Here is a 26,397-nt window from a genome sequence, read left to right as displayed (position 1 = left end):
ACAGGGCTGACGAGCTCCATCTGCCCGGGGGGCTGGGAATTGAACCCGGGTCGCAGCGGTGAGAGTCCTGCACCCTAACCACTAGACCACCAGGGGCCCACATCTCTAACTTATATTTTATAAATTAATACCTTTGTTTGCCTGGTTTGAGTTAAAGATTATTTCAACTATTGGCAGGATACGAGGCTCCATATTTCTACAGGCGTTGGGATGAGGGCACTGGAGCAAATCGAAAATGCCCAATTTCCTCATTTTGGGGGTATCCAAAGAGTGACAGGCTGTTCTTCTGAACTCCAAGGGCTGAGCAAGAAACACCTTCTGGTGACCTACATGAGCCAGGCAAGTTGTTTGACAGCAGCAAAATAGTGAGGAAAATAGTCAAGCAGTGGGATTCTATGAGTAATTTTCAACATTCATCCAGAAGTAAGAGTTCCACATAAGAAAAATTCTAACGTGTTTTTTCCAAAAAGAAAACCAAAACCTTCCTGCAATAAATTTGTTCTGCTGCAGGTTGTTGCAAAGGCAAGTTGTTTGTAGCACTTAGTTCTCTTGGATGGTATTTATTTGTCAAAACACAGATATCTAGTGCTTAAAATGCCCTTGGAGTGGCAACCTGGCCTCAAGAAAGGCACAAGGCTTTTGTGGGAGACATAGAGCATCTGAGGTGGGTCTAGACATAATTTCTGGACAATAAAAGCAAAATATAGACATGGTGCCATCATTCCTTTAAGCTTCTCTGTCTATTCCTCATCCTGTTTAGATGTAGGTCTTCGAGGCAGGGATTGTGTTTGGCTGTGTTTGAACGGGTGCTGATCAAGAGAATTGCCACTGGATTTGGGGAAGAAAAGGGATTAAGCAAATTGGAAAATTTGTGAAGATGTGGTTAACCTTTTTTTTCCCTCATTCTAAATCCAGAGAAGAAAAATACAGTAGAACTGTGAATTCTCTGAAGTTCAGAGAACATGAAATGCTAGATTTTAATATTTCAAAAAACACCTGAAACATTAAACAGTTATAAACTCTTCAGAAATACCCCATATGAAATAATCATTCGTAGCAAAATGTGCTTAATATTTTAACAGAGGAAATAGAGCATTTTCATATTTTTACAATTTCAAACCACATTTTTCAGAATTGCTTAGGAGACGAGACACTCATTGACAATGACACTTTTGCAGCAAACAAGATACCTTTTGAACAGACTGGAACTTAAAAAAGCAAATAGAAAAAAACCTTTTTTGATAAATTCCCATTGATTGCACATTTCTGATGCTTGAGAAACACTCTTGGATACTACAGCATAGACTGTTACACTGTCCACAGATCTTTTCAGGAGTTCATTACAATTGTTTGGTTAATTCAGGACTACTGAAAATTCTCCAAAAGTCAGGGTTTTGAGAGAAACAGTTTTACTGTCTGTCATGGTTTAAGGCTTGAAGGATTCCTTTTTAAAAATATTAAACCCAAACATTTCAATTTAATCTGACCTTCAGTAAGACTTCCTAATACTTTTATTTTTTTAGCATTTTTTTGGTCTGGATTTAGAATAAGAAAACCTAATTTCTGTTCACAAAATCAAAGAATCATTTAGGCTGGAAAATACCTCCAAAGTCATTAAGTCCAACCTGTGACCAATCCCCGCCTTGTCACCCAGCCCAGAGCACTGAGTGCCATGTCCAGTCATTCCTTGAACACCTCCAGGGATGGGGACTCCACCACCTCCCTAGTCAGCCCCTTCCAATTCTCTTGACAACCCTTTCCATGAAAAAATTCTTCCAGGTATTCACATCACTTCTCCATTAAATGCATCTCAAAGAAAAACAGCTGCTCCCACACACTTTTCACCACATCCACTGAGTCAAACTGGGACCACATCTCAAGATCCCACCTTGCTCACACCAGTTCCCCAGGAGCCCTCCAAGCTCTGTCAGTGCTTCCATGAAACCTGTTTTTGGATTTCAAAGTTCCAAGAGACATAAGGTTGTCACATCTCCTTGGTAAAAGATTTGTGCCTTATGCCTTACACCTGGTCTGTAAACCATGGCCTGTCTTCCCCAGAAGAAATGTCCATGGTCTTATTTAATCCCTTGTGTCATCTCCTCCTGGACAGAGCAATTTGATCCCAAAGACCATCCTGGTGATCAGCACACAGCGGAGATTACGTGCTTACTCACACAAAGGAGCAGCATGAAGATCTACTCATCCTTGAAAAGGATGCACCTAAACAGAGGCCGGGTGCACATCAGGAGTCAAAGAATCATGGAATAGTTTGGGTTGGACGGGACCTTAAAGTTCATCTAGTTCCAACCCCCCTGCTGTGGGCAAGGACACCTTCTCCAGTGACACAAGTCAGGAGTAAAATACGCTTGGTATCAGTGGTATGTTGGCTGCTTTGGGTTATTTCTTCCCTCTCTTGTCTTTGCAGCTTCTTTGGCCACTCTCTGTGGCCTGACACCTTCTTCTGCCGACTGCAGAGAAGACAGAGCCACCTTCATTGAATGTGATGTCCAAGTCACAGTGGGTCCCCACCAGCAGAAAGGATCTGTGTCCTACCTCTATGTCTGTGAGGACAGACCCCCTCAGTGGCACCACAGGGACACCACCCCACCCCAGAGGTGTTTTGCTGGACTCTTCGCCAGGTTAGTGCTGTATCTCTCCAACAGCTGGGTGACTCCATCCATGAATAACATCCCACAGAGGTTATTCTACCTTTTGCAGAATTGGCCCCTGCCAAATGATGGACTGAAGGATCAAATTGCAAGGGAATGACCTGAAGTTGTGTTGGGGGAGGTTTAGGGTCGATATTAGAAAAAGTCTCTTCCCCCTGAGGGTGTTTGGGTACTGGAACAGGGTTCCTAGAGACATGACTACAGCATCAAGGCTGCCAGAGCTCAAGGAGCATTTGCACAATACTCTCAGGCATATGGTGTGACTCTTGGGATGGTCCTGTGCAGGGTTGAACTCGATGATCCTTGTGTATCCCTTGTGGATCCCTTCCAACTCAGCATATTCTGTGAAATTCCTAATTCTTAGGTTGATGCCAATAGAGCAATTTAGCCTTGAGACCACTAGAGAGCTCCGCTGGGTTGTGAAATTCATTTCTTGTGCCTATCAAAGCATCTCTACCCCCCTCCTTCCCTCCCATCTTTAAAGCGTTTGAGAGACATCAGAAAATCCATCTCGTAAACAACCTGCTTTGTTCCTTCTTAGGTTTTAATATTTATCTTCTGATCCAAAGCAACATCTGGTGAATGCCAATGGGAAAAAAGATTAGGCATTATGAAAAGCATAAGCCTTTTTTTTCCTACTTTTTCCCCCCTTCTTTCCCCGCCCCCCCCATCCCCATCCTTCCTCTCTCCAAGCAGTTTCCCAAGCAAAGAGTCACAGAGTAAATTCATCAGGCTGTGCAATATTTGCTCAGCAAGGGTGCTCAGGCACTTATGGCTCAGGCTTTGCAAATCCAAAGCCAAGTTGTCCGGAGTATAATCTGGAACTGTTGTCTTTGATGGCATAGTAGGGATTTATACCTGCAAGGCATTTACTTCCAGGAGTAAGAGGGATGTCTGAATTAGGGAATAAACAGACGAATCATAGAATGGTTTGAATTGGAATGGACTTTAAAACTCATCAAGTTCCAACCCCCTGACATGGACAGGGACACCTTCCACTAGAACAGGTTGTTCCAAGCCCTGTCCAACCTGACCTTGAACACTTCCAGGGGTGGGACATCCACAGCTTCTCTGGGTAACCTGTGCCAGTGTCTCATCATCCTCACAGTAAAGAATTTCTTCCTAATACCTAACCTAAATCTCCCCTCCTTCAAATTAAGGCCATACCCCTGTGTCCTATCATTCCATGTATTTGTGAAAAGTCCCTCTCTAGCTTTCTTGTAAGCCCTCTTTTAGGTACTGGAGTGAGATGAGCAAAACTTTCCAAAAGTTATTAAATAAATAGAGAATTAGAACAGTGCTGCAATGCACTGCCCATGATTTGCTGGACATGGTAAACCCACTCCTGGCTGCTGCATCTTGCCACAGTCCAGGTATTTCAGTGGAATTGCAGAGATTTGGTCCCCATTCCTACCTGATCTCACATCAAAGCTGGTGTTGTCAATCACCAGAGGGAGTTCTGGATACCCAGCATTCCTCAGGAAAAAAAAAAAAAACAACTGGCATTTATTTTACAAAGACTCAAATTGCACAATTTTTTTAACCTGTTTAAAAATACAAAAAGTAGAAGTCTAAAAATGAAATTAATTAAAAAAAGAAAAAAAAAGATTTTCACAGTTACAGCACCTACCTGTCAGTCTGTCATTTCCTCCCCACCATTTTTTTAAATTTGACTTAGGTTTCATAAGGTCTGGACTTAAGAAAATTCTTGTCAGTTTTGAGAAAATCATTATTAGGGAGAAAGAAATTATTTTCCTCTTGAGTGGAAGGAAGACAGAATTCTGCCCTGATCTATACAACTGGTCAAGTGTCCAAAGTCATACTGTGCACTGGTAATGTCCTGTAACATCCCAGGAAATGGGGAGGACAAGAGTAGGGACTCCTAGAGGGGAAAAAAAAACCCTGAAATTTAACTGATTTTGGAAAAAATCCCTGAAATTTAACTAATTTTAACTAATTTTCTTCAGCCTCTTTCGTATTGTCATCTTTATTGTGCTCATGCTTGTCTTTTAGTTAGAAATTCAAACTTGGGCTCCTGAGTAGTTTTCCAGAGTCCTGATGTTTTTTTCTGGTGTATCTATTTCTAAACCACTTCTTGCTAAAGGGAAGCGGGGGCAAAGGTTTGTTTGTTTTCAAATGAGTTTCCTGGTTTGAGAAATCTGGGAAGAAAGGCAGAGATTTAAATCATTCAAATTGACCTATTTCAGCACTTCTGAAAACTTTTTTATTCCACATTTCAGTTCAGAAAAATGTTTCATTTCAAAATATTAATGAAATTTGTACAGTGTTAGAAAACTAAAGTGTTCCAACCAGAAAAGAACTATTTGGCGAATTCCTGAAGTAATACACATTGATTGCTGTAGTTAATAATAATGACTAACAATGATAAAAATATATATTAATTTAAGTTCTGTACAAATGCTCAAGAGTTAAGACATTTGTGCCAGGATGGGGACAAAACTACTGAATTAACTCCTGGTTGAAGTGCACATTGAATCTCTCCCATTCTTTCTTACGAATTTTATAGAATCACAGCGTGGTTTGTGTTGGATGAGGCCTTAAATCTCATTTTGTTCCAACCCCCTGCCATGGGCAGGGACACCTTCCACTATCCCAGGTTGCTCCATGCCCTGTCCAAACTGGACCTGGACACTTCCAAGGATGTGGCAGCCACAGCTTCTCTGGACAACTTTTTTACAGTGGTTTAAATAAATCTTTTCCTTTTCTAGTCTGTACCACAGCCCATCCTTTATGAACACACAGTGGCAAAAGCATTTTCCTTAGAAGAGTTGCAAGTTTTGCCATTAACAATACCTGTATCAATACACATTCCTGAATTCTCTTTAATAATTAATTCCTTTTATTACTTTTCCTTTAATCACTGCAATTTGTTGACAGTTTTCCAGCATCAGTGTTTCAGGATGTGGTTACATGATGACAGGAGGGAACCTCTGTTTGCTTACAAACAAAGCTTGTTTATTGAAAAAAACACACCAAAACCTCCCAAACATAAACAAACACACAAGCAAACAAAAACGTGAAAACCACTCAAAGGTCCTTGTATTGCTTTTAATGTCTGGTAAATTGGGCCCATGCCCTGCATCCAGCCAGCTACCACCCCCTTCTGCCTTTGAAACTGTTGGTAATTTAAAAGATGCACTTTTTTTCTTGGAGCATTAGAAATAAATACTCTGCAGTTTTGAAAGATAACCCAGTCCAGTGGATTACTGTACAGGACAAGAGCATTTCTCCAAGTGTTGCTATCAAAGGCAAGTGCAGTTCCCTATGGCTGGATTTTGATTATTGATGCAGCAGAGGGAAAATTCTTTTATACATTAAAAAAAAAAAAAGTAACTGTTGAAGGGGTTCAGCAACTTGCAGAGGCCTTTTTTAGCAGTACTTTAGTAGTTTCTGATGTGGCTGCTTCATTTAACGCTTTATTCTTCAAAAAAGGTCAACAAAACCATGGTCAGAGCAGGGCTTTGTTTGTAGAGCGAGCTGCTGCATCCAGCATGAAAGTTTAAAACCTTCAGGGTCATCAGACCATCCTGATCATCACCCTCCCAGCAAAGCTCTGAGTCTTGGCTTTCCAGCTGGTCACTTTTGGTAGAACTTTGGTCAAGGGAGGAGGTTCTCCCCCCCTCTGCTCCACTCTCATGAGGCCCCACCTGGATCACTCTGTCCAGCTCTGGAGTCCCCAGCACAGGAAGGACATGGAGCTGTTGGAGCAAGTCCAGTTGAGGCCACAAAGATGATCAGAGAGATGGAGCAGCTCTACTCTGAGGAAAGGCTGAGATAGCTGGGACTATTCAGCCCGGAGAAGAGAAAGCTCTGGGGAGACCTCAGAACACCTTTCAGTACCTAAAGGGGCTCCCAGAGAGCTGGAGAGGGACTTTGGACAAGAGCCTGGAGTGACAGGACAAGGGGAAATGTCTTCACACTGAGAAAGGGTCGATTTTTGCCAGGTATTAGGAAGAAATTCTTCCCTGTGAAGATGGTGAGGCCCTGGCACAGGTTACCCAGAGAAGCTGTGGCTGCCCCATCCCTGGAAGTGTTCAAGACCAGGCTGGACCAACCTGGTGTAGGGGAAGGTGTTCCTGTCCATGGCAGAGACTTGGAATGAGATGATCTTCAAGGTCCTTCAAACCCAAACCATTCCATAATTCTAACTTTGACACTTCAGCAAACCCTATTATATGGGAACCTGAAGACCTCTGAAAATCCTGGTCCTGCCTCTCTGGTCCTCTATTTTGTTGAGTAAATCACGTTGTCCTTTCCTGAGAGAACTCTGTCCTTTCTTAGCTATTCAGGAAAGTGATGTAATTTCTGAGTCATGTTGGTGTTGCTATCACTCATCTCCTTTCTGCCCTTCTTCCTACAAGTTGCAGGTATGTGTCTGGTTGGTGGGGTGGGAGAGGAGACAGAAGGAGCAATGGCCAAAGAAGGAATGAAAAGTGACACTGGATTATCCTGTCCTGAGCCAAGGCCTGCAAAAATAAATTTAGAAGTGTTCCCCTCCTTTTGAATCATACAGTCATTAAGACTGGAAAAGACCTCTAAGATCATTAAGTCCAATTGTTAATCCAGTACCACCATGCTCACTAAACCATATATTGAATCCTATAGCTCCCCATAATGAAACACTACCAAAATCAGCAACTTTCAGCACGAAAATCAAGGAAAAAAAATTTTTCTTCCCCACCACTTTTTCTATTACTTCTTCCCCCTTTGCAAGGGGAGGCTTTGGAGCAAATGTCTGCTGGTATAACTGGCACATATATCGAATCTGCTTAGTCTGGGCTGTTAAGTAAGTTTAATTAATTTACTAAGTTAATGTTCCAATGTTAGCAACAAAGCATCGCTGCAATCAGCTGGGTAGCAGGAATTGGAACCCCTAAATGAGCTCATTTTTTCACAGTTGGAATTAGGGACCAGTTAGCCAGTTGTGTGGTTTTTCCAATTTCTCCACTTGCCCTAGGGGAGTTGCAAGTTATTCATTCCCCATTGCTAAGTGTGAGTAAGATGGGGAGGGGGGAGACAGGAGCAAACCCTACTCCATGTAGGAGTCCATCTTTGATCCTAACACTGCTGATTCCCTCGCTGTTGTCTGCACTTATCTCCCTGCCTTGGTCCTAGAATGGCATTTGCTCCTGTTTTTAATAGTTTGGGGAAGCAGAAAAGCATCACTGAGAGATATTTACTGCATGTATTTTCATCCTGAGTGTGTGCAGATAAAGGGGGGAAAAAACAAATAAACAATAAAAGAATGGAAACAAAATTACAGAAATTTGCAAAGTTTGACAAATGGTGGCCAGGAGTTGCCACAAGCTAATGGCTTGCAATGATTAATAAGAGTAAAAATAATTGCATTTCATTAAGATTGATGACACCCCATTTAACCTCCCTTCTCGTTTCAGCCCTAAAGTGGAAAGAGATGAAGTTCTCATCTATAATAGCTCCTGTAACATTACCATGGAAACTGAGGCAGAGATGGAGTGTGAGGGAGCTAATCAGCCAATTACTGCCAAGATTACTGAGATATGGAAAAACTGGGGCCAGAACACTCAGGTATAATCAAATCTTTTTTACAGACTGATTCAAACAGCTTAAAATTAAATTTGTAATATTGTGTACATTTAAAGGGGGGCAAGAAAAAAAACAATTTAGGCTGAGCAGCAGCAATATATAATATTAAATGCTTTCCAACTTTGAATAGCAGTTCTAATGCAGCACAGCTGAATTAATGGTTAACTATGGTTAATCATGTATTTTATGAGACATAAATGAGCTTTACCTTATTTTCTGGCCAATATATATCTTTTTTAACACTCTCCTTTTTTATATGAATTCAATTCTGCTTTAAAAGTGTTATTTTCTGTTGAGCAGAAATCTTAGCCATGAGGTGCAGAGTTTCAGCTCTCTGGCACAGACTTAGAATTCAGCATTTGTGCAGCTCTGGTTATATTTGGGTTTTGCTTCTTTTCAGTAGCTGGAGGAAAATGGGACAGTCTTCCCAGTGCAATCTGTGGGTGTAGAAAGAAAAAAAGATATATGCAAAGAGCTGATGACAAAAAGCTGTCATTCCAAACTACCAGCATTTCTGTACTGAAAAATGTTCATTGCAAATCTAAAATGTACTTTTAGAGTCCTCATAGTTTTGCAGAGTTTTTGGGGATGCTGAGCTGAATACTGGGTTGTGCCACCTGTAAGAAGAAATTCAGAGGGGCTGGATATTTGCTGAACACCAAATGTCCCATTGTCACCATCCTTTCCTAAATGAACAACTCCTGAGGAGTGGTTTAGACCCACCATGTACAGAGCAGTGTCAGGGGGAATAGTTACACACCTGATTTATGACAAAAAACAAATGTTGGTTTTTATCTATTAAATCAAATTATCAGTCTTTTTAGTACAGTTAAAACTTAGGAAACTGAAGTTGACCATCAATGTTAAAGCTACCATGGGAATTTTTAACTCTATCTGCAATATTCCCTGCATCTAAGGAACTTAAATTTAGTCTGCCACCCCAAAAGTATCTGCAGTGTCGTGGCAGAGTAATTTTAGTGCTTTTTCAGCATGAGATTCTCTCTCTGATTATTCTATATCTGACCTATTCTATACGCAGGAGTCTCTGAATGCTTCCCCTATAAATCTGCATTACAGGAATGTATTGCAGCTGAGTATCCTAAAACACAATTGCCTTTCTTCATTCTGTTAAGCCTGTCCTTGGTCTGTGAAGGAATGTCACATGTAGCCTGTTACCTATTAGTGTTTGTTTGCTCATCAGCCCTGCTAATTATTGTGTCAGAAACATGCCCAGCTAAGGAGAAAATCAACCCCAGAGAAATTGCTAGTTGGTTATTGCAGGAGGCCAGCAAAGGGAAGAGATATTTTCTTATATGAATCCTCCTATTCATATTTTCCTTCCCAAATGGGATAAGAGCATCTCTACAGCCCCAAAGCCTGGTTTGGAGCATTACAGGGGCATTACCTGCTGCAAGTTGTGATCTGAGCAGCTCAGCTGTGTCATAGGTCCTGTAGAGGATCACAGGTTGTCTTTTGGCTTTGGAGGGAACAAGAATAGCAAGATTTGTCCCTGCTATGGTTTCCTGCTCAGAGTTGGGAAAATCAAGGAAGTCCTAAGTGTCCTGAATGAACAAATTCATTCAGAGCAGGATGAAAACAGCAGCACTTTAGATCTGGGATTTGCCGCTGCTTAATGAACCCAGCGGGCACTTGGAATCATTTTATCCCTCTTCCCAAAACTGGCTTGGGTGAGCAGAGGTGGATGGGTGGGGAGTTCAGATAAATGGTTTCAATTTTGGTCCCTTTCTAGCTGACAGCATCCCGTTAAGATTTACGACCTGGTGCAGCGTTCGCCTGCTTCACTGTGGAGGTTTAAATCATGTCATGGGAACTGGCCTTACCTTTCCAGTGGAAAAAATGGTCCCCAGGTTCAGCACTAAGCGGTGAAATGCATTAATAGCACCACGTGCCTTAGGATAATGGTGCTATTAGCAGGCAGCACAACTCTGTGTACAAGTAATGGGGCTGCATCTCTTTATAATAACATCTGGCACTCCTATTGCACGCTCATGCAAGGATCTCAAAGCACTCCATAAAAAATGGGCATGATCCATGGCTGTTCCCAGCACAGCTGCACTGCTCAGTGATTTGTTTTCTGCTTCTTCTTCTGCCAGCTGAGGGATGACCAGGCAGGCTGAGAACAGAGCCCAGGTGGGCTTTGTGGGAGGGTTTGGGCAGGGATGGTTGGATGGGAGCGCTTGGTCTACTCAGCCTGGAGAACAGGAGATGGAGGGGAGACCTCACTGCAGGTACAACTTCCTCCTGAGGGGAAGACAAGGGGCAGGCACTGAGCTCTGCTCTGTGGGGACCAGTGACAGGATCCAGGGAATGGCCTGGAGTTGTGTCAGGGAAGGTTTAGGTTGGATATCAGAAAAAGGGTGATTGGGCACTGAACAGGCTCCCCAGGGCAGTGGTCATGGCACCAAGGCTGACAGAGCTCAAGGAACATTTAGATGATACTCTCAGGCACATGATGTGACTCTTGAGGACGGTCCTTTGCAGGGCTAAGGGTTGGACTCAATGATCCTTGTGGGTGCCTTCCAACTGAGCATATTCTGTGACTGTGTGATGATGGAGCAGGATTAGCTCCAGGACAGCATTGTAAGCAAAAAGAGGTGATGTAGAATGGATGACAGAGGTTTATACTTTCAGGAGTGTGGAATGAACAGACACTGGCAAGAAGAGAGAAAAGCCTTGGCTCAGAACAGAAAACAAATAAATAAATAAATGTAGAAGGTTGGTTCTGGGAACTTGAGTCTAAAGGATACAAGTGGTCATGATACCAAGGCTGCCAGATTTCAAGCAGTGTTTGGACAATGCTCTCAGCCATGTGGTGGGATTCTTAGAGTTGTCCTGTGCAGGACTGGGAGTTGGACTCAGTGATCCTTGTGGGTCCTTTTCTACTCAGGATATTCTATGATTTTATGACACAAGTTTTAGGGTAAAGTAATTTTTCCATCAGTTTTATTAAACGCGTAATAGGACCTGTTCATATATCTCAAAATAGTAAGGAAGAGATTATTGTAATGAATGGATTTGGTAGGCTGAAAATGAGGCAAATGTAGACTGTGAATGTGAAAAGGTTTGACATCAGTCTCCCGGTGGGAGAATGCTGGGCAGAAGCTCCAGAGGTGCTGGGAAGGAGCTCAAAGTGGCTGTATGAAAGAGGATGGATAAGATGGTGACCTCTTCCAGGTCTGTGTTTCTGTGATGCTTTCAGCAACCCTGTTACCAATAACTCACGTTCAGGATTAAAGGTATTGGTACTTTGAACTTTTATTGTCTTAGATAGACAGAAGCTCCAAGTACTAGAGGGTTGTTTTACCTGGATACAAACTCTTCATAGATGGATTTTTGCCCATTTCCATAATTCCCTTTTCCACCAATAAATGCATATAAAGTTCTATTTTAATGAAAATTAAGAGCTTAACACTATACACCTTAATTTTTTGATGATCTGTGTGAGATTTGCCTGATTCTGCAGGGAAGAGAGACCTTTCACCTCTGATTTCAACATAACTTTACCTGGAAATTTGGCTTGTAGTTATCATCAAAAGTCAGAAAGTTATTTTTTGAAAATGCTGACTGTCATCTTCATGTTGCTCCCTTGAGTCAGGCACTTGAATTTGCTGTATAGGTTGAATCCCTTCAAAAGCTTTTGGGCAGAATCCTCAGGAAAACAGCTGCATTTTCTGGCAGGTTCCACAAAATCTGGTCTCTGAGCTGTTGCTTGCATGAATCAAAGAATTACTGAAGTTGGAAAAGATCTCCAAGAACATCAGGTCCATTGTTACAGTCTGAGCTGGGCTCAGCTCAGGATCTAGAGGACTCTCAAAATTTCTGGGAGTTTCAAGTGGCTGTCTGGATATCTACAAGTTTCATGGCAGACAATGAAATTTGAGTTCAACTTGGACTTTTCTTGGGGTCTGCTTTGTGGCCCACTATCCCCCAGAGAATAGTTATGATTTTCTTTGGAAACACGATTTAAGCTCTTGTCTCACTTTGTGTTTGAAGTATTTTTGTCCTGTATGACTTAATTAGGTCACTTGAAGTAAGCAGAAGGCCTCTGCCCCACTGTTGCATTCAGCATCATTAGTGTTTGTAACTTGCTCTGTTATTATCTGAGAAAAGTTGCACAATTATTTTTTCTATTGGTATATAATGCAATTTAGCCTTCTGAAAAGAGAGGGGGGGGAAAAAACCCAGCACTGATTGTATATCCCACAGGACTTAATTAGCTCACAGCTTCACGATACACTGGGTAATGGGAAGATGTGAATTAAATAATAAAAGGGAAAAGAGAAGTTCTAATGCTCGCTCAGTACCTGTCCACTTCCACCTTGGTTGCATAACGAGATGTCAGCTCCCTGACACTGATGAGACATGCAAAACACACCCACAACACATGTAAAGGATGCTCATGGGAAGGTCTGACCAGGCTCGGGTGGCTCTGAACCCATTATGCTTAGTGAGCCTTCAGATTATTATTCCGGATCACTGGACCAGACCTAATCATCATGCAAGGAATGCTGTCTGAGCCATGTTTCCCTGCCCAGACTCCCCCTTCTCCTCTGGCCCAGATGGGTGATATAATGTTCAGTGGAGGGCAGATGCCACGGATATTAAGTCGGTCGTGGGGAAGCTGAACTGGTATCCTGGTGAATTCTCTACAACCCAACCCTCAAGGGGTTCCTATTAAGGAATAGAAGGCTAATAAAAAATAACTTGCTAGATAAAAATGCCATCCTGGATTATGGCTCTGCCTGGGTGTGCTGTGCTGCCTTGAGTTTGTTTTTAAACAGGGCATTAAGGGAAGGTCTTGAGATTTAAGGAGCAGCTCCGAGTACTGAGGATATGTGAATTCATAGCTTGGTGATTGATAGTGGGATAACTGATTTGTTCACTCCCCATAAGCGAAAAAAAATGAAAAACCTCACAAAGGCTGTGTCTGAGATATGTACAATCACCTAAGAGATCCTTGCTGTTCAACTTCCACTTAAAGTAACCAGGAATCTCTTGGATTCCTCTGCAGATCTTAGAATCACTCCTTTCCTTCCTTTTTTTTTTTTTTTTTTCCATTTTTTTCCCCTGCTTACCATCTGTCTGGATACCACAAGATTTGAAGGTGAGGAAGTAGATGACATAGCTTCAACCACTGGAGATATTTGGTACTTTACAAAGTTGGCAAATCCTAGGCAGCCTTTGGGGAGCATGAAAGGCTCTCTGGAAGCCCAGAGCACTCTGGGCATAAAGGGCTGTTACTTTATTGTTCACAGCAGGACTGATGTCAAACCATAGAATGGTTTGGAATGAAAGGGACCTTAAAGATCATCTCATTCCAAACTCCTGGCATGGGCAGGGTCACCTTCCACTATCCCAGGTTGATCAGGGCCCCATCCAGCCTGGCCTTGAATACTTCCAGGAATGGGGCATGGATGAAACATGCTGCCTGTGAGGATGGCCTCATCCTGGTCTGAGTGGGAGCCTGTGAATGACTCCTGGTACCCCGTGCTGGTAGAAGTCAGATTTGTGCTCCCACCCCCTTGGTGGAAAGGAAGAAGCAGTTCCATTTGTCCTGCATCATCATGTTTTGGACATGGATGTTAGAGGGCACTTCAAGTCTGACCTTTTCACCTTCCTTGTCTTGGAGCAGTAAAACTTACAGGGGAAGTGACAGAACATGTTCCAGCTTGATATGGAGTTTGTTTGGAGGGGGTTAATAAAACAGCTACCCTCTTCTCCACTTGAGGGAGAATTATAATACAACATAATATTTTATTCCTGTGTATCCCTTTAGAGAGTGCAAAACACCAGTACCCTTTATCTGACCATAAGGATCACATCTTGCTGGGGCTTGGGAATGGTTTTGTTTGACTTGTTAGTGAGTATCCTGATAGAGCACGACTTTATAGTGTCTTGGGCTGTGAGTAGGTTCCTAAATTCTTTGGCCAAAAATAGCCATGTCATGCAGGATGGGACATGAGGAGTAGGACTAGATGAAAACTCTTTAATATTTTGTGTGTATTTTCATAAATGTGCACTTTTAACAGCCTGGCATCTTGAAATTCCCTGTTTTCTTAACCTGATATCTTGGTCACAGTGTCATTTTCAGAAGGAGGTGGGGAGTGCAATGAAACACACCAAGCTTCACAGAAAGGAAGTGGAGCAGTCCATAAAAAACTAAGGAAAATAAACCCACTGAGCCAGTGTTGGGGTGCAGATGCTATCGGAGCAGAGAGGTACCAATGCAAGGTTGTTAAGATGTAGAGAACCAAGATGGCCTCCCCAGTAACCACAGGCAATGTGAAGAGATAAATGGTTGACCCGAGCCCGTGTCAGCCTAGGATTGATGCCACTATCAGCCCTAGTGCCTTTGCAATGATTTTTTAAAAAATCTCTGATAGAGTGTGTTATCTAGTTACTGGCATGAGGGCAATGGCCTGGAGGCAGCGAGGAGGAGGGGGGAGGAAGAAAGAGAGGAGGGGAGAGAGAGGAAGAAAAAAAGGTCATTCTAGGAGGACAATCTCTGTAGGACTAAACGAGAAAATAAGGGCCTTGTTTTTGTAAAGGGGGAGGTAAATAAATAAATAAATAATAGAAAAAAGTGGCTGCTAGGTGTGTGAGGAAAGGATAGACAAAATTGCTTCTCTTCCTTTCTCTGTTTTTCTATTTTTTTTNTTTTTTTTTTTTTTTTTTTCCTTTTAATGGGTTCGGCCTTGGGCTGCAGTGGGAAATTTAAGAGATGTGCTTGTGGTGTGGTTTTATTTTCCTTTAACTTTTTGCTTCCTGATTTGAAGTTTAACTCTTTCCTCTCCTGCTCTCAGATCAAAAATGAAAGACTGAATGGTAAATTTCTTAATTTTTTCCCATTGTAAACAGCCTTTTGTTGTTTTTATTTTCAATCCCACCTTCTTTCTGGTGTCTCTAAGGAGATTGCTTCCTAAGCTGTGACTTTCCAGGGAGCCCTTTTCTCCCCACCACTCATAGTGATGCTCTTAGAGGTGCATTGGAAGCTATCCCCAGGATGGAATGCCCTTCTGCCCTGGATGGGATGCCATTATCCCCAGGATGGGATGCCAATCTCCTGTAACCCACAGCACCCCAAACCCTTTCCACTCACATTTGAACAGCCTTGTGTGAGATCAGAGTTGATTGCACAGAGTGGTTTAATAAGAACTGTCTTCTTTCTCCCCCTTTCATTTATTCCTGCTCCCAACCCTTCAGAGAAATGCAGATTCAGAGTGAAAAGTGTCATTTTGAAGGTGCTCCTCCAGGGAAGAGAAAGCAAATCTTTCCCATCCCACACAAAGGGAAGGCTTGAAATAAGGTCAGGAGGGTGTGGGGAAGCCTTTCCGAGGGACTGCAGGCACATGTTCTCTCCATTTGCTCCCAGGCTCTTTCACAGAGTCTTGCTGCTACTTTTCTGTTTAATTAAGACAGAGACTCTAATTGACTCCTTTGGTGTTTAGGCAGTATTGGAGGGGGAGGGATTGTCTGTGTTTGAAACCATGGCACTGGTTCTCTGTCTGTGGGACTTGGTCTCAAAGAATCATAGAATGGTTTGGGTTGGAAGAGACCTTAAAGATCATCTAGATCCTTCCATTAGACCAGGTTGCTCAAAGCCCCGTCCAACCTGGCCTTGTCTCAGTCTGGGGGAGGCACTGGGAGGATTTGATGCCTGGGACCGTGCTGGGTGTCCAGCCTTGGGCTCTGGGTGAAGTCAAAAAGAGAAACCTTAAGCCTCCTCTATCTGCCCATCTTGAATTTAACTGGAAAAAGGCTGAGCAACTTGGAGGCACACATAGCCCAGACTTGTTCTGCACTGAAGCATGGCTTAACACATCTGATGGTCTTGTCCTTCGAGTGGTGTGATGTGGGATACAGATGTGGCCTTTCAGACACTTGTGTCACTAGTACAGGACTCTGCATCACCATCTGGCTTGTTTCCTCTCCCCAGTCCCAAACAGAACAACACCATGAGCTTGATGGTCCCCACAGGAGTTTTTGGTGTAGCAGAGTCATTGTCCTACCTCCAAACACTACCCAAATATTTCTGGAGCCTAGCAAAGACTGGGCATGTGGTTACCCTTTATTTGAAAGTTGGGGGACTTCAGTAGTGCCGTGTTGGCCAGAGTGGGAACATTGGAGGGGCCCTTGATGTTGTTGGACCATGGATGGAGATGATGTCTCGCTGCTATTTAATCTTTCAAAATGCTGAGCCTGCACATGTGTTGGTATGGGTCAGGTGTCATGGTGGCTCTGTGTTCCTTCAAGTCACTCCTAGTTACCAGTGGCTTATTCACAGATTTTTACGGAGAAGAAAAACTTGCTGCATGTACACAGGGCCAACAAATCCTCAGGGACATTGGCTCTTTTGGGTAAGCACTGGCAGGATATGGGGCAGGACCTCAGATGGGCTGGTTATTGTGAGCCATGAGTTGCAGAGCAGCAGGATCTCCTCTTTCTGCCTCTACAATGTTTCTGTGAGGTTGGAGGCTATGCCTGAACCCTGTGTGATGCCTCTGTTGTTTATGGCATTTAGTGAAGTGGGTGCTGGGTTACAGACCTTCTATAAGGAAGTAACTCTAAAGCTCTGAGTTTGGCACCTGGCCTGCCCTCTAACCATGAGGGTAGTGTCAGGTGTCCCATCCAATCCACAAGAAATGAGAAGACGCCTTGGATAAAGTGTGTGGGAGGAGGACAAAGTTACGTTTTTCTTCTTTGAAAAAAAAGTGGATAAATCCTGAGGACAACAAAAGCCTGAAAAGTTTGGTCTTGTAATAAAGCACTGGCAGTGATGGAAAGATAATTGTCTTGTGTAGTGATCTCTTCCCTGCACAGAGTTTAGAGTAAAGAGTAGAGTCAGGACAAATAGTATTTGTTGTGTTGGGTTTTTTAAAGTTTGATATTTTTTTCTGATTTTGTTACTGTTGCTCACAAGGTTTAGCTTAGACTAAAAATGTGAACTGGGTGTACAGTTAAAGGACAAAAAAAATGCTGTAGTATTTAAGTCTATAGAGTGTTTATTAATAAATTAAAAAAAAAATAATTCTGCAGCATGAGGGAAATCCAGTGTTCAAACATTGGGCAACAAAGAATCTACTGGAGGCTTCCTTTTGTCTTTAAGGAAAGGGTTAATTTTATGTGATTGCCACTAAAAGCAAGCTGTTTTCATGATGAGCCTGTAATAGCCGGGTGATAGACTGACTTAACAACTGCCTGCTAAATGCTGGGCACCTTCCCCTGATTGGCAGCTCCCTAAGTGGAAGCCCCTCGTGTCCAATCTGTCCTCCTGAATAGCTTCAGAGCAAAGGACTTCATTAAGGGATCGTAAGGCAACCTCGTAAAAACCAGCAAATAATTACCCCAGCGATTGGAAGGGGTGGAGGGGACTGAGGGCTCTGTGGTCCCTGAGAAGAAAAGCAGACGTGCCAGGGCAGGGAAGCATCAGGTGAAGTGGATGCAATAAACATTTCCCCGTGAACGCTGTGTCTTCTCAATAAAGAGTCAGTTTAGCCCCGTCCATGGCTTTAACAAAATATTCCCAGTTAACTCCATGGGTGGTGGAGGGCTGGGAGCTGTTAGCTCATATTCAGTTAAATTTCAAGTGTCAGAGCTCGTTAGTGGTGATTTTAGCCAAAGACAGTTTGTGAGGGGCTGGGTAAATTTGAACTTCCTCAAATAAAATTGAGGAAAGGGATTGCTGTTTTTCTTGTTGATTTGTTTTCCTGCTTTCACACATCCTTTTAGGGTCTGGGATTCTGATCAAGGGTCAGGCTCAACTTCACTCACTTAGGTGTTATGGTTCTCCCTCTTTCACACACATTCCTTCCCTTACATTCTGCAATTCACATTTATTTGCTGTTTTTCCTCCTGCCTTAACCTGTGTTGGGTGAGTGGAATGTGCAGTTTTTGCTTTCAGTGTTGAAGAAAGATTTTCCCTGAGCTCACCAGCAAACCCATGAGGGCAGACACAGCAAGGCAGTATGGACCTTTCTATGGTAGGTTTAGATCAGATATTAGGAAGAAATTCTTCCCTGGAAGAGTGGTGAGGCCCTGGGGTTACCCAGAAAAGCTGAGGCTGCCCCATCCTTGGAAGTGTTAAAAGGCCAGGTTGGATGGGGCTTGGAGCAACCTGGGATAGTGCAAGGTGTCTCTGTCTGTGGAAGGGGGTTGGAATGAGATGGTCTTTAAGGTCCCTTCCAACCCAAACCATTCTATGATTCTGTGATACCCTGAAATGAACAGTTTCAGAAGAAGTTGGGCAGTCCATGTTGCTCTGCAGTGACTTTTTGGGAGTCCTGTTGGGGTGCACCAGGGAATGGAGCCACTGGAGGTAAAAACGCGGCTTTAAAGTTGTGATTGCCCAGGGAATGTTGCAGAAATTGGGATTTTCCATGCAGAAAGGACTGCAAATGCTGGTCACTGACATGGCCCCAAGCCAGTGTTCATTTTCAGGTCTGGAAGAGGCAGTTTCTGGACTGCCAGATACCTGAGGGACTCGAAGGCAGGTACAATGGGGTAACAATTTTGGGAAAGTTCCTCCAAGTGTTCCGAGCTCGCAGTGGATGGGGCTTTTTGTGTTTGAACCGAGGCACATCCTCCTTCTGGACATACATCCTCATCTGGACATACATCCTCATTTGGGTATGTGCACTAGTGCAGTGCCCATCTCTTCCCAAAATTAAATCTGCCTTTGGAATATGGTACCAGGCACACATCTGCATCCCTTAGCACTTGAGTGCATTCAGATACTGGGTTAAGGATGCACCATCAGGGATTTTTGGGTAAAGAGGCCCTGGATTTTACATCCTGACAATAGATTTAAGGACAGACAAATCTGGCAGGGCAGCAGTGAAAGCCATGGAGTGCACATTATTGCAGGGGATCTGCATTTCCAACGAAGATGAGCTGTCATAGCCCTTTGAGACAGAGGAGTGGCTTTACAGCTCAAACAGCAGCAGTTTGTGCTTTCAGCTCCAAGGCTCCTCAGTTGAGAGTGAAGTGTGTTGGTCGAGCTGTTGTCTCTCATGCTAACTCTCATCTTGTCTGGTTTGAATGAAGTTTGGGCTAAAACCTCTTGAAATTACAAGGGTGGCTACTGTCCCATGGTGTGTGTGATGCTCTCTCCAGCAGAGGCATTCTCATTCAGTACATAGTGCACTAAATTGACTTCAGCTGCCATCTGACTTGTGTTGCGGTGCTGTCTGCACCCCTGCTGACACTGTGAGCTCAAACTACCGAAACAAGAAAATAAATTAAATAGATGAAAGCACTGTTCCACTGAGAATCAGTTCTATTTTTAGCTATATAAAATAAATGTATTAAAGTGTACATATCTGCTGCAGACATGTTCTCATGTGGAACGCGTCTTGTGTCAGGAATGTTCTCCCTTGTTTGTGCAGCTCCTTGCACAGTAGGGTCTGAGACTTCATCTGGATTTATCACAATTAAACTGACACCCCTGACTGCAGGGAAATGGGTATTCCCAGTCTTCTAAATGCCACTTAATGCTCAGATTCTCATTAGGAATTGCCAAATTCAGCTTGGAGTGACAGGGCAAAGGTAGCCTTTGCTAAGGCGTGACATCTTCCTAACCCTCCTAACCCAGTGTTACCCTATTGCTTATGTGACCTTTTCTGTATGAGTCCCATCTTCACCTTTTTACCTTTGTGGCAGATAAGTGTTTTTGAAGATGACAATAAAGATACCACAAAGCACTTTTATTCTTGGTTGCCCCGTCTGGGCTGTGCCTTTGATCCGAACGGCCGGCGTTCCAGTCAGATTGCACTATCAGATGGAGCTGGCTCTATTTCCTGCATTATTCTTCCTGGCTGTACCACATTATGCAATTATGTTTGCATTTAAACCTGAGCACTTACCTGTAATGATGCTGTAGTTCAGTCCATGATACATTATGGCAGCAGATAATGCACACAGATAGGCTAAGGCAGCATGTTGTTGATGTGCTAAAACTAAACAGGACATTGGGTTTGAAAGCGGGCTCTGAAAGCTCGCAGATTGGGCTGAGCTGTTTAAAAAGCTCACATTACTGAAATAACAGCTGTGCAGGGGGAAACTCTTTACCTGAGGGGCAGGTTCAGGGTTCTCTCCACTGCAGAAGTCTGACACCAGCACTGCTGGCCACTGCCACACACTTCTGCAGGAGCAGGACGGTCTCAGTAGTTGCTGGGAGACCCAAATCCTTCATCCCTGTAGTACAACGTAAGCAAGGGGAAATGATCCTTTCAGTACCTAAAGGAGTCTTACAGAAAGGCTGGAGAGGGACTTTTCACACGGGCATGGAGTGACAGGACGAGGGGGAATGGCTTCCAACTGAAATAGAGCAGGTTTAGATTAGATATTAGGAAGAAATTCTTCCCTGTGAGGGTGGTGAGGCCCTGGAATAGGTTGTCCAGAGAGGTTATGGCTACCCCATCCCTGTAAGCGTCCAAGACCATGTTGGATGGGGCTTGGAGCAACCTGGGATAGTGGAAGGTGTCCCAGTTCATGGAAGGGGATTGGAATGAGATGATCTTTAAGGTCTCTTCCAACCCAAACCATTCCCATTCTTATGATGCACCTAAGAGAACTGACTGTGCCTCTGCTGCTGGCCAAGCCCTTTACACTCATGTTACACTTGCTATTATCCCTGTGATGCAGATGCAGCTTTGAGGGACAGATTCTGACCTGAGGCTTGCACCACCCTGCTGTTAAGAACACCCTCTCCTACACTGTTTCCCTCAAGTTATCTGTGTTGTTTTCAGTAGCTGGATGGCAGCCCCTGGCTCCAAGTGCTGAGGGTGATGGTTATAACTAAAGTGTGCCAAGGCAGTCAGAATCACAGAATCACAGAGCCATTAAGGTTGAAAAAGATAATTTCTAACCTCTAATCTCCTTCAGGACTTCCCTTCAGACAGATGAAGTGAAGACTTTAGTAACTTCTCTATCTCTGCTCAGGACACTGCACTGGAGTAAGGGTGCAGATTTTGGAGAGGGGTAACTTTGGACACTGCTGGTCTGTATCACATCCCACCCTGAGTTGATGGTTGTGCCCAGTAGCTGTCCCTTCAATGGCCCTGCTGCTTTGGCTGTGGAGATGTGGATGCACCAAGGCAGTAAAAATGTTTATCCTTGGATTGTGTGGTTTTGCTCTCTTTCTGCTTTATTTTATGCATGGGACATACCAAGTTGTAGTCTACACACAGTGCTTTTCCTCTTCACAGCACTTCCCAGTCTTTGCCTGGTAAATCACTGCAGACCCCCTCCAGGCCAGGCTTGCAGTTGAGATGGTTTGTATTCCCCATATTCCCATTGGAGCTGTCTTAAAGGGGTTGGATCCCACACCAGTGCCCTGACCTTCTCAGCTGTTTTTGGGACTCTTACAAAGGGTTCTAAACCACCAAAAGTTCCAGCTCAACATGAGGAAGAACTTCTTTACATTGAGGGTGGCAGAGCACTGGAACAGGCTGCTGAGGGTGGTCTTGGAGCCTCCCTCTCTGGAGACATTCCAAACCCACCTGGCTGTGTTCCAGTGTCACCTGTTTCAGGTGATCCTGTCTTGGCAGGAGGATTGAACTAGATGATCTACAGAGGTCCTTTTCTACGCAAACACTTTGTGATTCTGTTTATCTTTCTGCCTTATCCAAAAAACCCATCATCAGCTTTCACTGACGCTATTGGGGTGGACCAGCCCCATTCTTCCCACTCCATTTACTGTAGTGCCCATTCAGAAATCCTTCTTGCTGGCACATAATCGCGTAATTTGATTTCTTTTCCTGCAGGTGGTTGGAAAATTGTTAAGCTAATCTTTGCATTTGCAATGTTTGCTCTCAGATTAGTCAGTGTAACTCAAGATCATTCAATTGTGAGACAATATTTGCACAGTGAGCACTGCAGAGGCTGACACAGTCACCAAGCTTGGTGATCCTGCTTGTGTAAACAACTTGATGTTGCAATTTTCTCATTACCATTAAATTGCTGTTTTTAATTTGTCTCAGAAACCCTCCATCGTTTGAGAAATCACTGGTTTAGGGAGATGTCTAAATTATATGTGCTCTTCAACTCTGCTCTGGAAAGGGAAAAGCAGTTGTGTTGGATCCAAACTGGAAGGTTGCACTGAATTCCCCAGTGTATTTACACACATAGGATTTTAAGTCTAGTTAGACTTAAAACTCTGCACTGGGATAGTTTCCACAGAAAAAATCCATCTCTGAATATCAGGTCATAAATGAACATAAGAGAAGATTCTTGTGAATTAAGTAGGAGTCACCACACAGAAAAACTGCATTTTGTGAAGCAGGGCTCTTCATGTGCTCCAAGACACTTCCTTTGCTTCTGGGGTGGTTTCCTCAGTATTTGAAGTTGAGATTTCTGATTTTAGGATTGAACTGCCAGTGTAACCCTCAAAAGACCCTGAGAGACCCAAAAGCAACACTTTGGTACCCATGTGAGTGTGGTAATTAGACGAGGACTTTCCCAGGGGTCTCATGGTTTGTTTAATTATGGAGTGGATTAATAGTGTTCATATCCCTCCAGTGCTTGGGATTTTACCTTGAATTTGGGGGAGCTTTGTTGCCTGTGTGTAGGAAGATGACTCGAGCTACACATGGGATATTCAACCCCCAACAATGGCAGTGTCTTTTCAGGGCCCTCCTTACGAAAGCACCATCAGATCTAACTAATCCTCCATCTCCTTAATTAAATACCTCTGGTGCAAAGAACTTTACCTTCTGTGCCTGGAAATTGCAGTTGATTACTCCCCTGCTGGAAAAGCCTTTTTTTTTTTTTTTTTTGGTTGTTGTTTTTTTGAGAGGTTTTGCTGGTTTTATGTTTGGGATTTTTTTCTTCATTTTTTTTACAAGAATTAAGCTGTTTCTCATGCCATCGTCCAGTTGCAAATTGGCCTGAGACTGACTTGTGCCATGGGCTTTGACCTCCAAAACTGCCCACTCATTTTTTTTCTGAACTAATCAGCTCGATGAACTATTTACAGTTGGCTTTTGGGTCTTCTCACTGCTTCTGTGGCTGCCCCTGTCTGAGTAATTAATGACACTGTGGCTTGTTTATGGTCTTGAGTTACTAATGCTGTTGGCTGCAAATGCATTTTTACCTCTGGGACGTGCCAGTTTCCCGGTTCTAGTCCCACCTTACCAGCCCAGGTCAATTTTTTGTGTGTAAACAGATTTATCCTGTAATAGTTGGGGAGAGACTGGGGTCATTCATCAGTCCCATGGAGAACATGCCGAGCCAGATTCTGCCCTTCTTGTGCCTGTGTAACTCAACAGAAGCTGGAAAGATTCCTTTAGGACAGTTAAAATTAAAATGAATACGAAAAAGAAGAGAAAAGATTATTTTTCCAAGTCAGGGTACAGCCAGTCTCAATTAAAAATAGGGATATTGAATAGTGCACTTCATGTCCAGCCACATGCCCAGCCCTGATCCTGGTTGTTTCAATGTTTGTAGGAGGCTTTAATTAAGGATCTGTTATGTGGCCCTCTTAAGTAGGATAATACCACCTGCATTTTAAAGCTGGAGTAAGGAGTAAAGAGAAATTACATAGCAGCAGATAATGCAGATAGGAATAAAAATATCATCTGGTGGACTTAGAAATGGTTTGTTGGGTTATGTTCCAGGCTTGTTCTATCCCAGGCAATCATTTCAAGCATGTTAATTCATAAGGGAAAACCGAGTTTGATCTCCTACCTCCTCTGGAAACCTGTTACAAACTCTCAGTGCATGGATAGTCAGAAGCATTCTGATCATTTCCAGCCCTGGCTTATTCATAGCTACAGTTACTTCCAGTCTTCTTTGGAATAATGTTGTCTTTTGGCATAAATTATTCATTTTTTTCACAGTGTATAGTTCTCTGCATATCTTTTCTCCTTCTGGTTGTTTTTGGGGGTGGTTTTGTTTGTTTGTTTGTTTGTTTTAATATGTGTAAGACTAATTCCTTAGTGATTTGTGATTCAAGCACAACCATTCCTGCCATTTTTTCAAAAACATTTGTTTCAGAAACTAGAAGAAGATGGTCCCATTATCTATTTACCTTTGTTGCCCAGTTTGACTACCATTGTATGCTCAGCAGGGTTACCCAGGGGTGGTCTCTGCTATGACATGAATTTAAGGGACATCTTCCATTCATGTCTTTGGATCATTAGTAAAATTCATCACTGTTTTGTTAAGGCATGTTGTACCAACATCTAAAAACCACAACCCTATTAACTCAGTGGTAAACTGGCAACAGGGACTGTTGTAACACTGGCACTCAGAAAAGAAGGACCTCAGCGATCAGATCATGTTATTTTCAGGACCATCATCACATGGAATTGAAGTGGGTGAGGAATTTCTCAAGGTTTAAAGCTGACGAAATCCTGGAAGCTAAGAGACTGTCCCATCTTTGAGGGAAGATCAGGAGAAATCAGGAAAGTTGAAACAAGATCCCTGTTTTGCCACATTTTTCTTTCAAAGGCTTTCCCAGATGGTACCAGAACCTTGGGGGAGGTTTAGGTTGGACATCAGGAAAAGGTTCTTTTCCCAGAGTCAGACACTGAACAGGCTCCCCAGGGCAGTGGTCACAGCACCAAGGCTGACAGAGCTCAAGGAGCGTTTGGACAATGCTCTCAGGGACAGGGTGGGATTATTGGGGAGTGCTGAGCAGGGCCAGGAGTTGGACTGATGATCCTTGTAGGTCCCTTCTGACTCAGGATATTCTATTAAACCCAAATTATAAAGGTGAATGTGGTGCTTTTGCTAAGAGGATGGAAGTAGATTTTCCATTGCAAACTTCTCCAGAGGCTCTCCTTTCACTTTCTACTCTCTCACATCCAGCTTGGAATTGCCTCAATCAATGGCAAAGCTGGAGTACTGTAGTGATGTGCACGTGGATGAAAGTCCTTTAAGGGGTTGCTGAGGATATTGTAACATCCACTAGACTGCTTTGGCACTCTGATTTCCAAAGAAACTCAGTACAGGCTACTTAAATGTTTGAAGGCAGCTTCTCTGGAATTGCTGCACGAGTAAGAGAAACCCTGCAAAAAAATGATAACTCAGTCTGGCTTGTTTGTTTTTCTGTAGTGGAAATTGGCCTTTTTGGATTGGGAGGGAAGTTTCTTGGGTAAAGAAGGGTTCACAGTGTGCTGGTTTGCAGCTCTTTCCTGGTAGTTGTTTGCTGTGCTCCTGTAATGAATGTCGTACCCTCTCTCCTAAGACTGCTTGGAGACTTGGGAATCTCTGCATTCATTATTAGCCTTAAAAATCATGGAATCATTTAGGTTGGAAATGACCTCCAAGATCATAGAGTCCAACCATTAACCCAGCACTGCCAGGTCCACCACTAATCCATGTCCCCAGGTGCCACATCTACATGCTTTTTGAACACTTCCAGGGATAACGATTCCACCACTTCACTGGGCAACCTGTTCCTTGACCAGCTTCAGTCTATCTATTCATTGATTTCATAGTACAGCCAGTTAAATCGTATTTTTTTTCCATGTGACACTCTAAATCCATATATTTGTCTACAAAGTAAGATGTTGCACTGTGCTGCTGGTAGAGAGAATATTTTTTTCTAGCTGTTTATACTTTTTGCACAATGTAAGGTATTTTCTGTTCTCTTTGGGATGACCCCATTCCATCTTTCCAATGAAGCTGCATATATGCCTTTATTCTCTCTGTTAGCAAAATTCTTATTCAGTACTGGGAATTAAAAGATTGTTGCAAAATTCCTCTTTTGGTTTTGGTTTATGTAGAAAAAAAGCACATTTTTTGCACTGAGCTGTGAAGTGCAGGCAGAAGACTCTTCTTACAGCAGCAGGATGAGAGAGTTTCCTATGATTCTTGGCTCAGGGATACTGGTTATACAGAGGAAGACCTACCCATGCCAACTGAAATTCTATAATTTTATGGCTGTGGTGAGCATTTCTCAGCTAATTTGTCAAAGGGTTAGAGGTGTGACAGGCAGGAAAGACAGATGGTGATGCCAAGAGACAGGTTTAGCTTCTTTGAGCACTGGGCAGTGTTTTCCTTGTTAACTCCACTGACTGTAGCAAATAACATGCATTTGCATCCCTTTCAAGTGTGTGTAGGAGGGAGGAGCCTGCACCAATTTGTCTGGTTTAATTATAGATGTTCTACCCACCTT

At 43.1% G+C, this 26,397-nt stretch overlaps 1 protein-coding gene across 12 annotated transcripts in view; it reads left to right on the top strand.

Annotated features, from left to right (window-relative positions):
• PKHD1 (polycystic kidney and hepatic disease 1 (autosomal recessive)) overlaps positions 1-26,397 on the top strand; it is a 275,429-nt gene that overhangs the window by 55,122 nt on the left and 193,910 nt on the right. For all 12 annotated transcript variants that reach the window (XR_001874451.1, XR_001874452.1, XR_001874453.1 and 9 more), the window contains 2 exons: positions 2,426-2,639; positions 8,087-8,237. Coding sequence is in view for 9 of the 12 variants with exons in the window: in XM_017813106.1 (XP_017668595.1) it covers positions 2,426-2,639; positions 8,087-8,237 (365 nt within the window). In the remaining 3 variants the exon portion in view is untranslated. The remainder of the gene's footprint in view (positions 1-2,425; positions 2,640-8,086; positions 8,238-26,397) is intronic.

The sequence above is a fragment of the Lepidothrix coronata genome, unplaced genomic scaffold (assembly GCF_001604755.1).
Source record: "Lepidothrix coronata isolate B3197 unplaced genomic scaffold, Lepidothrix_coronata-1.0 Scaffold39, whole genome shotgun sequence".
In the NCBI taxonomy this organism is placed as follows: Eukaryota; Metazoa; Chordata; class Aves; order Passeriformes; family Pipridae; genus Lepidothrix; species Lepidothrix coronata.
This window is presented reverse-complemented; position numbering and strand designations above follow the sequence as displayed.